We start from the raw sequence: 15,992 nt of genomic DNA on the forward strand, positions 1-15,992 counted from the left end.
GGCCCTGAGGGTGGGAGGAGGCCCACGAGCAGGGGGTGATGGAGCCGTTGGCATGGTGAACTCGGGGGGGCAGGCCAGTGGGAGATCACTGGGGTTCTTCTTGGGGGGGGGGGCGAGAGCTTCAGGCCGTGGAGCCCCTCTTGAGCCAGGGTGCCCCCCAGTCCAGTGAGAAAGGCACCCAGGGTCTCCCACTGTGTCCCTGCCTGCTCGCAAGCAGCCTCCTTGGCCCCCAGCTCTGTCCCTGAGCTCAGCTCAGCCCCCCGCATGCTCACCCTCCTAGCCCGTCCCCCATAACTGCCCACACCAGCCCCCGCCCCCACCGGGCCTGCTGGCCCTGAGGACCGGGAGGTGGGAGCCATCTGCAAGCCCCTCCTTTATTCAAGCCCTGCTCGAGGCTGTGCACACAGTGCTGACCTCGGGGTCCCAGCTGGTCCCCTCCGGGACTCACAGTCTGCCTTGAGGGCAGGACACAGGGAAGTAGCAGATCGCTGGCTGCCTCCAGGAGGGCTGCGTGGATGCTCTGCGGGTGTGGGGGAGCGACAGGCTTGGGGACAGGCGGCCAGCGGCCCTGGAGGAGTGCACAGGCCTTTGCCCGCTGGCCCAGGGAAGGGAGGGCCTGCCTGGGAAGGGATCGGGGACAGGCTGGGCAAAGGCTCAAGGACGCGGGACACGGTTGGCAGGGCTGGGGTGCGGAAGGGACAGGGAGGCAGGCCACAGCAGGGAGGGCCGGCCCCTGTACCCATCAAGTCCTTTGTTCGCAGGGGACTGGTCCGGGGCGAGACAGACCTACGGGTGGGTAGAACGCGCCCTAGAGATTTTCATAGACCTGGTTAAATTCGCTTTCATCCGTGAATCTAGGTAGTTCCTTCTGCAAAAAAGAAAGAAAATGGAAACTCTCAGTAGGAAAGAACGAGGCGCACTGATAGGTTTAGTCCGAGGCGGGCAGGCAGCGGGCTTCGCGGGCAGCCAGGACACAGAGGCCTGCCCTCCGTCGCAGGGCCGGTGGGAGCTGCCCTGCTGCCTCCACCCGCCGCCCCCAGCTCCCGGCCCCCCAGCCACGCCGGCTCCCTGGGGCGTCCCCACTCTCCGGGACACTCCCCTCTCCCTGTCTGCCTCCTCCCCAGCCTCAGGGCTCAGCTGAGCATCCTCGGAGAGCCACCCCCCTTGCCCTAGGTGGGCCCTCCCCAGCCCCCTCCACAGCGGGGCTCCAGGTGCCTGGGTGCTCGGGGGCCAGTGCTCTGCAGACTGGAGGCTCCAGGGGGGCAGGGGCCTCTGCCTCCCGCCCAGAACCCCCAGGGCCTGAGGACGGCCTGGGGTCCCTGGGTGGGCCTGAGTGTGGAAAGCGCTTGGAGACGGGGAGCATGTACAAGCAAGAGGCCACCTGCCAGGGCCCGCACTCCCCGCTGGCCCTTCCGGGGTGCCCTCGGCTCCCCCACCACGTGGGCTCCTGCCTCCGCTCAACAGCCCCTTCCTTGTACTTCACGGTGCTCAAAATATGATTTCCCTTGCTGCTCATTTGAATTCAGGGGCGGAGCATTGCAGGAAATATCACTCATCCGCCTTACAGATGAGAAAACCCAGGCTGAAGAGAGAAGCAAAAAAAAGAAACACAGATTCCTGGTGCCGCTGATAAGGATAGAAGCGGTCACAAAGGAACACACAGCGAATGGACACAGAGAGCAGACAACTGGAGGTGGGGGGGGAGGTAAGAGGAGAGAAATAAATAAAAATAAATGAATCTTTTTAAAAAAGAGAGAGAAGTCGTGATAGAGACCCCCGAGGGGCACCCCGTCCATGCATGACAGCAGTTGCCCCTTCCTGGGGCCCTGGCACCCGAGCAGACACCAGCTCCCGACTTCGGGCAGCAGCAGCCTGGGGGCAGTGAGACGCCCTCCCGCCTGGCCAGTGTGGACACAGCGCTGTGCCCGGGGCTAATGACGCCATTCACACTGCTCTGACACCTCTGGGGCCCAGGCACCACTCCCAGGACATCGGACCCTCATGGCAAACCTGTGAGCTGGGGACTGCCAGGCTCCCCAGCGGACCCCAGGGAGCCTCGGGCCAGGGCTGTGCAGCTGGGAAGGTGAGGCAGGGATTTAAATCCGTGGGCCCTCAGCCCCGGGGCCAGGTGCCTTGGAGGGAAGGATGCAATTCCATAGCAGAGGGCTCGCTCCATAGGCTCGTTTAACCCCCATTTCACAGATGAAGAGACCGAGGGTCAGAGGGAATGAGGGGCGGGCCTGGCTGGGGGGTCCCCAGGCCTGGGCTCGTGGCCTCCCCACTGCCTACCTGGGGGAGAGGGCTCTGTGCAGACGGGGGGCTGTCGGCCTCACTCTCGATGTAGGCGTACACCTCCGTCTCCCGGCGCTGCAGGGCCTGCAGGGAACAGGGCAGCGGGGCCAGGGAGGTTGCAGAGCGGCCGGGCCTCCCTGCCTCCTACAGACCGCCCCAGCCGGAGCCCAGGCAAGGACAACAGGGTGCCCCCTGGAGGGACACCCGCCCCACCAGGGGCACGCCACACCACCCACCTTTGCACCCGCCATCCCCCTCACTCCCTTTCCCTCTTGCCCTGCACCCCCCTCGCCGTGCTCCCTGCCACCTCCCGCACACCAAGCACCTCGCTATGGCTTGCCTCGTGTCCCCTAAAAAGTCAGGTTCAAGTCCTCATCCCCGGGCCCAGGACTGTGACCTTATTTGAAAATAGGGTCTTCGAAGTTGTGATTAGTTAAGATGAGGCCAAACTGGATTGGGGGGGGCCTCATCCGATATGGGGTCCTTACAGGAAGGGGACAGTTGGACACAGATGGAGGAGACAAGGCCACGGCTTGCCAGCAGGCCACCGCCAGAAGCTGAGAGAGCACGGAACAAATTCTCCCCTAAAGGCTTGAGCGGGGGTGGGCCCTGCCGGCACCTTGAATTTGGGTTTTAGCCTCTAGAACAGTGAAGGGGTCCTTTTCTCCTGTCTTCAGGCACCCCATTTATGGTGCTGTGTCAGCCACCCTGGGAAACTGAGCCACCTCTGGCGCTCGCCCCGTCGGCTCCATCTGGCTTCTGCCTGGCTGGCAGGAGGCAGGCGTGCCGGCTCCTGCCCTCCCTGTGTGTCCCAAGGCCCAGGGCGCCCGGCAGCTGGCAGCCCTCAGCTGTGACACCGAACAGGACACCCTCCTGCCACCCCCCTCCCCTCCCCTACCTCAAAGCCCCTGCCCCTGTGGGGTCCCACCCACCCATCCACATCCTTCAGGCCTCCCTGGATCAAACCCCCCCCCCAGCCACTTCTGGCACCCGTGGGGGTCACCCTCCTGTGCCATCAAGGCTGCGCCATGCCAGGGGAGGCTGGAATGCAGCCCTCCACCCGCAGTTCACTTTCCTCTCGACCACCTGGGCCGCCCCTCTGGGGCCTCCTGGGCCCCAGGCGTTCCCCAGCCGCTCCTCTGCCAAGTCTCAAGTTGCCATCAACCCTTTTCTCACCATAGCCCCCCTCCTCCCAGGGAAGCCAGAGGCCCCCCCGAGCCTCTGGCCTCTCTGGCTCCCCAGCGAGTCACTGCTCCCCACCAACCTCCCCCACCAGACTGGGAGCTCCCCGAGGGCAGGGGCTGTGCCCGGTTTGTGTCTGGGTCCCTGCACTTCGCCTGTGCTTGGCAAAAAGCAGGAGCAAAGGGGCTGTGGCGAGGCGCTCCTTGCTCAGTTGGGTGAGTCTTGGGCTCACACTCGTCTTGGCTCAGCTGCAGCCGCCTAGAGGCCACGGAGGGGAGAAAGAGCTAGGGCTTTGAAGTCAGGCTCAAATCCCAGCTCTGACACTTGCCAGCTGTGGGCAACCCCTCTGACCTCTTTGTGCCTCAGTCTCCTCATCGGTAAAGTGGGAATAATCATCTCTATGCAGGAGTCCATGAGCTACTGAGCTTCAAGGGCCCAGCACAGGGTCTGGCAAATAGTAGGCACTCAACGGGCAGCTGTCGAAGGACGCTCGAGCGGGGCTCGATGTCTCCCCCGCCTCTCTGGTCACCGCCTGGACCCTACCTCAGCCCCCGGTGGGATCTGGGGTCCACGGGAGGGGCAGACCCCGTTCCTCGGGGTCGGTGGAGCAGAGCCCACCAGCAGACAGCCTAGGCAAGAGGCAGGAACCTTTCCTTCCCGCAGGCACATGTCATTTGGATGCCGGCTTGTTGCCAAGGAGGCGGTTTCCCCGGCAACAGGCAAGCAAGGGTTGCCGAGGCAGGCTGGAGAGACAGGTGGTGCGCTGAGAGGCAGGAGGAGGGAGGGGAGGAGGGAGGGGAGGAGGGAGGGGAGAAGGGAGAGGAGGAGGGAGTAGGAAGGGGAGGTGGGAGGAGAGGAGGAAGGGGAGGAGGGAGGGGAGGAGGGAGAGGGAGGGAGGGGGAGGGAGGGGGAGGGAGGGGAGGAGGGAGGGGAGGAGGCAGCGAGGAGCCGCGAGGCACCCGGGTATGAAAACCCGTGTAATAGACCATTTGGCGCTTGGGAGACCCTCCGTTCAAGGGCCTCAGAGAGGGGGCCGCGAGGCAGCCCCAGGGACCAGCTCTCAGGGTCTCCTGAGCCCCACAGCAGGGGGGCCTCAGGAGAGGGCTCCCAGACCCGCCTCCGGGTAGGCAAGAGGGCACGGCGGCCCCGAGGGGGAGCCCCGTTGCCAGGGGGAGGGAGCTTGGCACAGCAGCGGGGAGCTGCTCCCCAGCAGCGCCGTGCCCCCCGCTCCCCGCGTGGGCTGTGCCCGAGCCCCCGGATCTAAGAGACACGGGGCCGGACCTTCCTAGACCAGAGAAGAGCGCGGGCACGGCCTCCCTGGCTGGCGTCTCAGAAGGGGCGGACGCGGGACCCACGAGGAGGCTCCCCTCTCCCCCCGTCCTGCTCCCGCTGGCCGCCCACCGCCCGCCGCGCTTTACTCAGAGGGGCCCGGGGGCTCGCAGGTCGTGCAGCCCCTTGGGGCGGGCCTCGCCTGGCGCAGGCTGCGCCCTGGCAGGGGCGGCCAGGGGTATGGGGACGAGCGTCCTGCCCGGGCGCCTGCCTCCGGCCCTCCTGGGCCGCCGCGGGCCGCAGCTGCAGGGCTGTGGGTGGCGGGCAGCGCAGGGAGGGGGTGGGTGGCCGCCAATTAGCAGCTGCTGAGCGAAGCCTTTGACGAGCCCTGACCCGCGGAGCCGCATTTGTATGCAGGGTGTGACCTGCATCTCCAGGCTGTGAAACGGAGGGTGCAGCCTGTCCACAGGGCACCCTAAAGGCGCTAAACCAGACCTACCTCGGCAGTGGTGGTGGCACAGCCTCCCAGCTGCCGGGACTGCAGGGCCTCGGGCTGTGGGACAGGGCGGGGCAGGGCAGGCCTGGGCTGGGCTGCGCTGGGCTGGGCTGCGCTGGGCTGAGCTGGGCTGAGCTGGGCTGTGCTGGGCTGTGCTGGGCTGTGCTGGGCTGGGCTGAGCTGGGCTGGGCTGGACTGGGCTGGGCTGGGCTGAGCTGGGCTGAGCTGGGCTGCGCTGGGCTGCGCTGGGCTGCGCTGGGCTGGGCTGGGCTGGGCTGGGGCTGCGCTGGGCTGCGCTGGGCTGAGCTGGGCTGTGCTGGGCTGGGCTGCGCTGGGCTGAGCTGGGCTGAGCTGGGCTGTGCTGGGCTGGGCTGGACTGGGCTGTGCTGGGCTGTGCTGGGCTGTGCTGGGCTGAGCTGGGCTGTGCTGGGCTGAGCTGGGCTGTGCTGGGCTGGACTGGGCTGAGCTGGGCTGTGCTGTGCTGGACTGGGCTGGACTGAGCTGTGCTGGACTGGGCTGGACTGGGTTGTGCTGGACTGGGCTGGACTAGGCTGGGCTGGACTGGGCTGAGCTGGACTGGGCTGGGCTGGACTGGGCTGGAGCTGTGCTGTGCTATGTTTGCTGAGCTGTGCTGTGCTGCATTGTGCTGGGCTGGGCTGGGCTGTGGCTGAGCTGGCCTGGGTTGAGCTGGGCTGGACTGGGTTTGGGCTGGGCTGGGCTGGGTTGAGCTGGACTGAGCTGGGCTGTGCTGGGCTGTGCTGGGCTAGGCTGAGCTGGGCTGGGCTGAGCTGGGCTGAGCTGGGCTATGCTGGGCTATGCTGGGTTTTGCTGGGCTGAGCTGGGCTGAGCTGGGCTGCGCTGGACTGAGCTGGGCTGCGCTGGGCTTTGCTGGGCTGAGCTGGGCTGCGCTGGGCTGCGCTGGGCTGTGCTGGGCTGAGCTGGGCTGCGCTGGGCTGCGCTGCGCTGCGCTGGGCTGTGCTGGGCTGAGCTGGCTGGACTGAGTTTAGCCTGGGCTGTACTGGGCTGTGCTGGGCCTGGGGCGGGCAGGGCTGGGCCTGACTGGGCATGTCTTGGGCAATGCCACTGGCACCAGGTTGGAGCCTGGCAGAGGACCCAAGTCAGCGTTGAGCCAATGCACGTGCACAGAACTGAGCGCTTCCCCCAGGCAGGCAGGGGCCACAGCTGAGGTCCCTCCCTGCCTTGCCCTCCTCCGTGAGCACAGAAACACAGCGGCGCCCTCCGGCTGGGCCCTGTGCGCGGGGAGACTTGCCTGCCGCGCTTGGGGGTGGGGTGGGGTGGGGTTGGGGCACGTTCAGAACGGCCCAGATGCAAGCCGGGAGACCCCCTGGGTGGGGCAGGAGCACCCCAGCTCTAGGCCAGGGCTGTGGCCCACGCACTGCAGTGACAGGAGCGGGAGGCGGGTCTGGGACAGGTCTCCAGTGGAGGCTTCAATCAGCAGCCAAGGAGGGGTTTGAATGGCAAGTGACAACATTGGGGGGCATGTGTGAAAAGGCCCCTCAGGCCATGTGAGGATTCGGGGGCCGAGAGCAAGACTGGGGGCCTGGGCCAGGCCAAGGCCGGGGCCAGAGCTGAGGGCAGGTGCCCGAAAGCGCTGCTGAGGGAGAAAGCCAACCGACGCCGGCGGGCGCATTGGCTGCGCTGCGCACCCGTGCCCCGCGCTGGGCCCCTCGGGACCCCGGCCACCTGCAGGGCGGGAGCTCTCCCCCGCTCATCCGCATGGCCTTTGGTCAGGGAGCAGCCACTGTGCGCAGGGCCCTGGGCTGGTGCAGGGGAGAGGGGTGCGAAATGGACACTAATCACAAAAGTCAGAGGTGGCCCTGAGGATTCGGGAGAAACGCAGGGAAAGCGGACAGGGAGGCTGGGGTGCAGGAGCCCCGAGGGGAGGTCAGGAAAGGCCTTGCTGGAAGCGCCCCTTGGCGCAGAGAGCTGCGGGCGTGAGGGAGCAGCCCCATGGAAAGCTACAGGGACCTCTCGGGCAGAGGGCACAGCCGGTGCAAAGGCCCTGGGGCGGGGAGCTTGCCTGGTGTATTGGGGACGTAGCCGGGAGGCCAGTGTGGCTGAAGCGAGTGAGGAGAGAGAGTGGGAAGAACACTCAGAGGCTGTGGAGGCCACTGTAAGGCTTGACTTCAACTCTGAGTGTGACAGGAAGTCCACAGGACTGCAGCGGCCATGAGAGAGTGCTTCACAGAACTCCAACTACACGGATCACCGTTGGCCAAGGGCCCCAGCTGCAGGCTCTGAAGCCCCCCACCCTGCTTGTACTTCCCAAGGGCTGCCCCCAGCCCGTGACTGAGCACGGCGAGGAGGCCACACCAGGCCTCCCACTCCTGGGGGATGCGGGACCCCTCTGATGACTGGCTTAGGCTCGGGGACTCCGGGCAGGCTTGCCAAACCTTCATCAGCTCACCTGGTGTTCTAGGATGCTTCACCTGCCTTCCTTCCCCCTTCCCTTCACTCAGGCTCAGACCTGCAGGACAGTCTGTTTTCCCGCTCTTTCCCATCTCCCTCCCCATTTTCTCTCCGAGGTGGTTTCCGTAGTAAAATTATTGTGCATTTAATCCCAGCTTGGTGTCTGCTACTTGGAGGTACTAGACTAACCAGGGACATTAACTGCCTGTGGTTTCACAGGGTCCCTCTGGCTGCCACCAGGTAGAGAACAGACTGGGGGCAAAGCTAAAAACAAGCCAACTGATTAGGGACCAGTGGCAGGACTCCAGGTGAGAAATCGTGATGGCTCACACCAGGGGGTAGCACTGAAGAGGGGAGAAGGGTCAGGTTCTGGTTGCTCTTTGAAATCAGTGTTGGGGATGGATCAGATATGGGGAGTGAGAGACTGAAGATGAGGACAACTTCAAAGTTTGTGGCCCAAGCAGCTTGGAAGAATGGAGCAAGTGTTTATGAGAAGGAGGAGGACAGTGGGAAAAGCCACTTGGATGGGTAAAGACTTGGAGGTGGTTTGAGAGAGACACTGATCAGAAATCTCCCTGGAGTCAAATCCAGGGTCCAGGGATGTCTGGGATGGAGAACCCAGTTTGGGAGTTGTCAGGGTATAAAAGGTCTTTAAAGCCTTGAGGCTGGGTGAGATCACCCAGCTGGAGAGTGGAGAGAAAAGAGAAAAGTCCCCAGAACTGGGCTCCCGGGCCTTCGGGCAATGTTTACAAGTTGGGGCCTGAGGAGCAACCAGCAAAGGAGACTGAGGAAGCAGAGCAGGGACACGGAAGATGAGGAAAGAGGGGGCTGTTCCTGAAACAAATGAAGAAAGTGTGTCAAGGAGGAGGGAGAGTTCAGCCGTGTCAGGTGGCCCTGAATCATCAAGTAAAATGAGGAACTGAGAACTGACTATTGGATGAAACAACGTGGAGGACATCAGTGACCTTGAGAAGGAAATTTTCTGCCCAGAGGTGGGGTGAAAGCCTGTCTGAGCAGGTCAGAAAGGAAAGGGGAGAGAGACGTTGGAGACAGAGTTTGGATAGCTCTGGAAGGGTCAGGGAGAAATGGCAAGGAGGCTATAGGGAGATGTGGGCTCAAGACAAGGATTGTTTTGTTGTTGTTGTTGCATCGTCTTGTTGCATCAGCTCACAGCGCAGGCCAGCTCGCCCTCACCAGGAGGCCCAGGGAATTTAAACTGGGACCTCCTCTATGGTAGGCGGGAGCCCAATTGCCTGAGCCACATCCGCTTCCCTCAAGATCAGGATTTTAAGATGGATGGAAGAAATCATAGCATATTGGTAAGCTGAAAAAGCTATATTCTATCACTAGTCCAGTTTCACAGATTTTGGAATTAAGAATTGGAAAGTTCCAGTAGCAGCGAGCAAAATAGCTAGGCTTTGAATACTGGTCTAAACTGACCCATTCCAAATTCATGCTCTTAATGGGTAAATTCTTTTCATGTTATAATATATCATGAGCATCTTTCCACAAGGAAAAAAAAAAAAAGCAAAATTTGACACAATTAACGGGAGAAATAGACAAACCCATAATCATACTGGCAGATGTTAAGTCACTTCTCTTAGCAACTGATAAAACAGATGAAAACATCAGTAAGGATATGGGACATTTGAACAGCATGATCAACAACTTGACCTAATCGACATATAGAGAGCATCACTCAATCACGCGTGGTACACGTTCTTTTCATGTATGCACGGAATGTAAGCTGGGCCATAGAGTCAGGCTCAACAGATTTCCAAGGATTCAAGTCGTACAGAGCATATTCTCTGATCACTGTGGGATTAAGCTAGACATAGAAAAGATCACTAGAAAATGATTAAAAATTTGAAAATTAAGCAAAACCTTTTCAAATAACCCATGGGTCAAGGAAGAAATCTCAGTGGAAAATGTAAACTGAAAACAAGTGAGAATATGGCATGTCAAAACTTGTGAGAGGCAGGTAAGGCCATGTTTAGGAAGAAATTTATAGCCTCAGATGCATAAATTAGGAAAGAAGAAAGATAGAAAAACCAATGAGCTAAATATCCATCCAAAGCAAGTAGAAGGAAGAAAATACAAAAAACCTTCCCATGAGGTTGGGAACAAGACAAGACCTGCTCTCAGGTCTCCTATCCACTGTCATACTGGAGGTCTTAGACGGTGCAATAAAGCAAGAAAAAAAGAAAAAGAAGAAGAGAAGAAATAAAAAGTGGTAGGACTGGAAATAAAGAAATGAAACTGCCATTGTTCACAGATGACAAGACTGGTTTTGTAAAAAATCCAAAGGAATTCACAGAGAAACTACTAGGCTTAATGAGTGAGTTCAGCAAGTTCATGCTCTGTAAGGGTAAATATACAAAAAAACAATTATACTTCTATCTATAGGACTAAACAATTAGAAAATGAAATTAAAACGGGGCAACTCCTATGTCCTAAGCCCTGTCGTTTCTGAGCTGACGGCTGTGAGGGTCCAGCATGGGCCTGGCGGGCTGTAGGTGGTGGTGATGTCGTTCTTACCTGCCAGGGCCAGCCCCTGCCGGGAGGATCTGCCTCAAGGGCTACAAAGTCCTGAGACCTCCCCTCTCCTCTCCTTTCCGGTCCTAAAACCTCTCTAATCCACCCTGCAGTACAGTTGACTCCTCCTCCACCCTCCCCAGAAGCCCTTGTAGATTCTAAACACAGGCGAGAAAGATGTCCCATTCAAAAGTGGGTCTCTTCCATTTAAAATAATCTCACAGAAGGATATTTATTCCTATGGAAAAACGGTCATGATGTAGCGTGACATGAAAAAAGAGCTGTCCTACTCCACTGGAAAAAATAGTATGTGTGAGGATGTGTGTATGTTGTGCCTTTTTCTGTTTATTTATAGAAAAAAGACTGGAAGTTCGAAAACTCAATGTTGCTGGTATTCTTGTATTTATCTTGGAAGATGGAATTAGGATAAAGGCTATTTTCTTCTTTTTGAGATACACACACACGTAGAGTGAGGGGTGGAGGGAAGGTTTGTATCTCTAGCCGACACCCAACTTCCTCTTAGGGATACTCGTCATACCAGGATGGGTTCCTGGGAGAGACGAGAGTTGGGGGTTCCAGGGCCACGTGGGGATCAGTGACTGATGGAAATGCCCTGGATGAAGGGGCAGAAGGCCATTTGAGCAGGACCCGTCATTTGGAGCTGTCGGCGCTGCATCAGGGCATCCCTTTGTCCGCCCGTCCCCCTGCCCCTTGACTCTAGTCCTCTCCTTGCCCTCTGCCTGGGGTTTGGGGCAGTCAAGGGAGGGCTACCCGTGTGAAGGGTTTCGCACGTGCGTCAAGGTGGTGGGGCCAGAGACAGTGCCAGCAGGGACAGGCAGAATCCTAGCACCAGAGGGCACACCTCCCAGGTGCTGCGGAGGGTCCCATCTCACGGGGCTGAGACCCCAGCTGGCGCTGGGTGGTATTTATTCTTTCTCTACAAGGAGTATGCTACTTGTGGGGCTGAAATCAGTGTATCTGCCAAAGGACCGGCAGATCCAAAGGACTGGGCAGGGTGGTGGACACACGGGGCCAGGGGTAAGGCTGCAGCCACTGCCCCCAGGGACTTGTGGACATGGTGTAGTGACGGCAAATGCTCACGACGCACGGGAGTAGGGAACAGGGCCCCGGCCCGCGTCTCTGCTGTGCTTGCAAGGACGTAAACCAATGCCTGGAAGCGGGACAGGGAGTGTGAAGAATTGAAAATCACTGAGTCCAGGGGGTGGGGCGGTGCCTGCACTTTTCCTCTTTCTGTGATTCTCTGTTGTTGCTGTGATGTTGTTTGTGCAATAAAAACGGGACGAGGTTGATGAGTGGGCGCCATCGCTGGGTCAGAGGAAGGAACTGTTATCTCTCGCCAGCTCGGTGCCTTCTCTTCCCCTAGTTCAGAAGTGGGGGGGGGCATGCCGAGGAGGGGGATGGGGCAGGAGGTCACCCTTAGGTGCCTGCCAGGGCCAGGGACCACACACCCACCACCTTATTTCATCTTTGTGGCAATTCTCGTCCCCATTCTACACACGGGGAAACTGAGGCTCAGAGCGCTCCCACAGTGGCAGGGACTCAGACGGTGTGAGGTCTCACCTGCAGACCTGGGAGAGGCTGATGGAACCCCAGCCCCAAGACTCACCGTGTAGACAGATTCGGCCGGAGGTTGCTTAGGGTGGCTGGCGGCTCTGGGGTCCAGGCTCTCCCGCGCAGGGGGCTTCCCTGGACTCCGCATCCCTTTCTGTGGGGAGAGAGGTCAGGGCTGGGGATGAGGGGATCCCTGTCTCCCTCCCTTCATGGTCCCCACCAGGGGAAAGTGTGACAAACTGCCATCAGGCCACACGGAAATACATCGCTCAGCACCCCACCCCCTGCGGGAAATGAGGCAACCACCTCCGCGCCCCACAGCGACCCACCCCTCGGCCTGGAGACGCGGGGCGCGATGGCTCGAGGCTTCACCTGCCGGCAGAGCGCCTGGCTCGGGGGCAGAGGGAGCGGCAGGGCTGGGTGCCAGCTTGGCAGGGCCCCGGGCCCCGGGCTCCGGAGCCGACCGCCGTGGGTGGGCCCTGAGCTGGCGCCGGCCAGACCGGTGTCCTGCCCGGCTGTGCCCCCCAGGGCTCTGCGGCCACCTCCCCTCCCTGGGCCTCCCTTTCTTCAGCAATAACTGTCCCCAGGAGATGGCCGCAGACGGAGAGGGACGGCTGGGTGGGTGCCCGGCTCACCGACAGCCCCCGGGAGGCTTCGCTCGGCCAAAGCGCGTGTGTCAGCCGGGCAGCGTGAGGCGCTGGGCACCTCCCCGGGCCTCCTGCCGTGTGAGAGTCAGGCGGGGAGCCGGGTGATGAAACCGGCAGCCCTAGGAAGCCCTGGCAGGTGAGCCGGTGGGCAGGCCCGGGCACCGGGCGCCGGGCACCCCTCACCCCGCGGGAAGGCCGGGAAGGAGCAGGCTCGCGGAGGGGGAGGAGAGAGCGCCGGGCAGGTCCTGAGGGGCTGAAGGAAGGCTGGTGTGGCCCGAGAGGGGCGGCCCTGCCTGGGGGGGACCGGGACGGCCTCCTGCAGAGGGTGGGCCATGGGCAGCCGCCAAGGGCTTCGCCCCGGGAGCACACCTCGGTTTCGGGGTGCCCGCGTGGGCTGCCGTGCCAAGCAGTCACGGGGCAGGGGGCGGCCCGCTGGGAAGGCGAGGGGCTCGGGCAGCCAGGCCCGCCTTCCCATGGCACAGGGAGGCCGCCTGGCCCCCCTCGCCCGGGCACCACACTGCCAGCAGCACAGCCTCATCTCGGGCAAGAGCTAATTAAAAACCCTGGCCGCCGGCCAATCCCCAGCCCATTTACTCCGGGATTAGCTCTCGAGAGCTACTTCACTCTCTCTCCGGCAGGAGCCGGCGCCACCCCCACCATGGAACCTCGATGGCTCGACGATGGCGCCTCCCTGGGGGCCAGGTGCAGCTCTGAGCCCTACCTCCTGGGTCTGCTCTACGCAGTTACCTGCCCGACCTCCTGGTCTGCTCTACGCAGGAGGAAGCCGAGGCTCAGGGAGGGCAGGCAACTCGCCCGAGACCACACAGCAGGATCTGAACCCGGGTCTGCTCCAGCAGTGCCTGGAGCTTCCGCTCCTCTTTTTGTTTGAATGCTTATGTCTCAAAGACCCACTTAGATAGCTGCTGGCATCTGCGGTGCTTTAGAGTTGACGAAGACCTCTGGGATTTTTTTTCCTCCCTTCGTTTAATTCTGGTAATAGCCCGAGGTGGTGGGCACGGAATTGCCCATTGAACAGAGAGGGACGCTGCTGCTGGCCCAAATAGTAAACGGCTGCCCTTGGACTGAACCCGAGTCCAGGGCTGCCTGCCCCACACTCTCTGCTTCTTGGGGGGACCCGTGAGCCAGAGGCCGAGGCCCACCCAGCTCGCCTCCCACCAGCCTGGCTGGCTGCTGCCGAGGGAGGGTGTGAGCCCACAGGCGGCAGCTGGGAGGTGGGCCCGAGCCCAGCTCTGGACCACGGGGGGCTGGAAGACCGGGAGCCTGGCCGCAGGAGGGCAGCAGCCGGCCACACGCACCAGCCTTCCCAGGTGCCAGGCCCGGGCAGGCACCGAGGGTTCCACGGCGACTAAGGAGCCTGTTCCGGGAGCCGGGTGGGGTCCCCAGGGAGCTGGTGCTGCTGTGGGGTCCTGGGAGGGGGCGGTGGCCGACTTCCGGGGCTGCCCTTGTCTCCTGAAGCCGGGGAGGGGACCCCAAGCTCCCGGAGTCCCAGGCAGAGAGAGGGTCCAGCACCCGGAGCAGCACAGGGGCAGGAGCACCCTGACCCGCCGGGACCCGTGGCGGGATGGACTGGCCAGGCCGGACGCGGCGTGACAGCCATGAAGGTGACGCGGCCAGGGAGACCGGTGAGGGCTGGGCCCCCAGAGGCCGGTGCCACAGGGGCTTATCCCGGGGAGGCGGGTGCTCTGCATTTTACAAGGCTCCCTCCCTGCCCTGGGATGGATGGACAGCGCTGGAGGAGAAGGCACGGGACCTCCAGGAGGGCCGGGGCCCTCCAGGGGTGACGAGCTGCCGCCTGGCCGGGCAGGGGGTCCATTTTGTCCGGGGCTCTGTCTTGGAGGAGCCCAGGTGGGCTGTGGACGCCTTCTCTTTTTGCTCCCAAGGCCCCTTGCCTTGCAGACATGAAATCCTTGGTCAGAAAAGTCAATGCAAAGAAAGCAAGTCTGAGGGCGTTGGAGCAGCGTGCCAAGAGCCGTGGAGCCAGCCTCGCCCCAGCCGGGGTGCACCGTCCTCGGCCACCAGCATTTGCCCGTTCTGTTGTGATTCTCAGATGCATTAACCGTGCCGCGTGGCTTCTCCCAGCAGGCATCGGCGGGCAGGGCGTCACCAGATCCGGCCCGAGACCCAGCTCTGCACTCATCAGTGGTGCCAGCCCGAGCTGTTTCCTCCTCCATCAAATGGGGAACGAAGCCTGTCTTGCCACATCCTGGCGGCATCTAGGTCTCGGCGTTCGTTTATCCCATCATCCCTTCCACAGGCACCTACTGGGTGTCAGGCTCTCTGGGTCCTGGGGACGCCAAGCCCCTGCCCTGCAGCGCTTTCGCTCTGGGCTGAGAGATGGCCTAGACACACAGGCGAGTGTAGGGGTGGCAGCGGGGAAGCAGGGAGCTCGGGATCCCAGGCGGGGCGCTGGAGCTCTGCCCGGGGTGGGGAGGGGGAAGGCGGGAAGGGGCTGGGCCCTGGCGGATCTAGGGGTGGCCCCATCGGCCGACGGGGAAGTCTTGGGAGGAGCAGATTTGGGGGACCTAAGAGGGCTGCTCTGGGCACATTTGGTGGAGATGCCCGAGGCCCCGCGCAGAGGGGTCGTGCCCTGGACCTGTGCCCTGGAGCTCGGGGAGGGGTCGGGCGGCGTCCTCGGTGGATGGAGGGGACTCAGCGCCCCAGGGAGCAGGGCGGTCACGGGAGTGTAGACAAAGCCTGGGCTGTGCCAACGTTTGGAGGCCACCAAGAGGAGGGGGACCCGGCAGAGGGCCGCCCATGGGGTGGGACGCAACCCGGGAGGGAGTGGGGTCCCGCAACCGAGGGAAGGACATAGGCCATCCCGGAGGGACACTTGCTGGGTCAGATGCCGGGAGAGGGTGAGGGTGGACAGTGAGCCTGAGCGTCAGGAGGCACCTGCCCCAGGGGGCCAGCCTCGACCCTCAAGCCATGTGGGAGCCTGCGGGGGAGGCCTGTCACCTCCAGCTTCTAGATGGCTCCAGCTGCCCTGGGGCTCTGCTCTGTGCCTGCACCTGCCCCTCCACTCCTCCCAGCAACCCCATGATGCAGGTCCTCTTCTTATCACCCCCATTTTACAGATGGGGAAACTGAGGCACAGATAAGCACCCTGCCCGAGTAAGTGGCAGAGCTAGGCTTTGAACTCTGGCCCCCAGTCTGCACTCTTAAGGTATGCACAGCTTCTTCCTTTTTTGTAGCATGTCTCAGCTGTTTGAGGGTCAGCCTCCCCACCAGCCAGTGGGATTTTTTTCTGCTGGGTTCCCTCTGCAGGCCCAGTCTCCAGGACAGGGCTGGCACATAGTAGGTGCTCAGTTAATGTCTGTTCGTGGGATGCATGAATGCATTTCTCAGTGGGCCTGAATGGGCTCTGTGGATTGGAGAGCCCTGCAGCAAACGTTGATTTGGGTGAGCAAGGGGACAGGTGTGGCCGTGCCAGAGGGGAGTCAGGAGGCCCAGCCAGATGGGTGGGGGTGGGCAGGGGCAGAGGAGGCCAGCTGGGGGTCCAGGGGTCAGGGGCCCAGGGAGGGGACACTGGAATGGGTCCAGAAAGACAA

At 61.9% G+C, this 15,992-nt stretch overlaps 1 protein-coding gene across 2 annotated transcripts in view; it reads right to left on the reverse strand.

Annotated features, from left to right (window-relative positions):
• Nucleotides 1-356: 356 nt before the first annotated feature.
• The window catches only part of NFAM1 (NFAT activating protein with ITAM motif 1), a 34,301-nt gene continuing 18,665 nt past the window's right edge, over nucleotides 357-15,992 (reverse strand). The window contains exons 4-6 of one of the 2 annotated variants that reach the window (XM_004469540.5): nucleotides 11,832-11,930; nucleotides 2,290-2,376; nucleotides 357-868 (exon numbers count right to left, since the gene is read on the reverse strand). In XM_004469540.5, coding sequence (XP_004469597.1) covers nucleotides 809-868; nucleotides 2,290-2,376; nucleotides 11,832-11,930 — 246 coding nt within the window. In that variant the 3' untranslated portion in view covers nucleotides 357-808. The remainder of the gene's footprint in view (nucleotides 869-2,289; nucleotides 2,377-11,831; nucleotides 11,931-15,992) is intronic. The other variant, XM_058308874.2, reaches the window with a different exon arrangement.

The sequence above is a fragment of the Dasypus novemcinctus genome, chromosome 12 (assembly GCF_030445035.2).
Source record: "Dasypus novemcinctus isolate mDasNov1 chromosome 12, mDasNov1.1.hap2, whole genome shotgun sequence".
In the NCBI taxonomy this organism is placed as follows: Eukaryota; Metazoa; Chordata; class Mammalia; order Cingulata; family Dasypodidae; genus Dasypus; species Dasypus novemcinctus.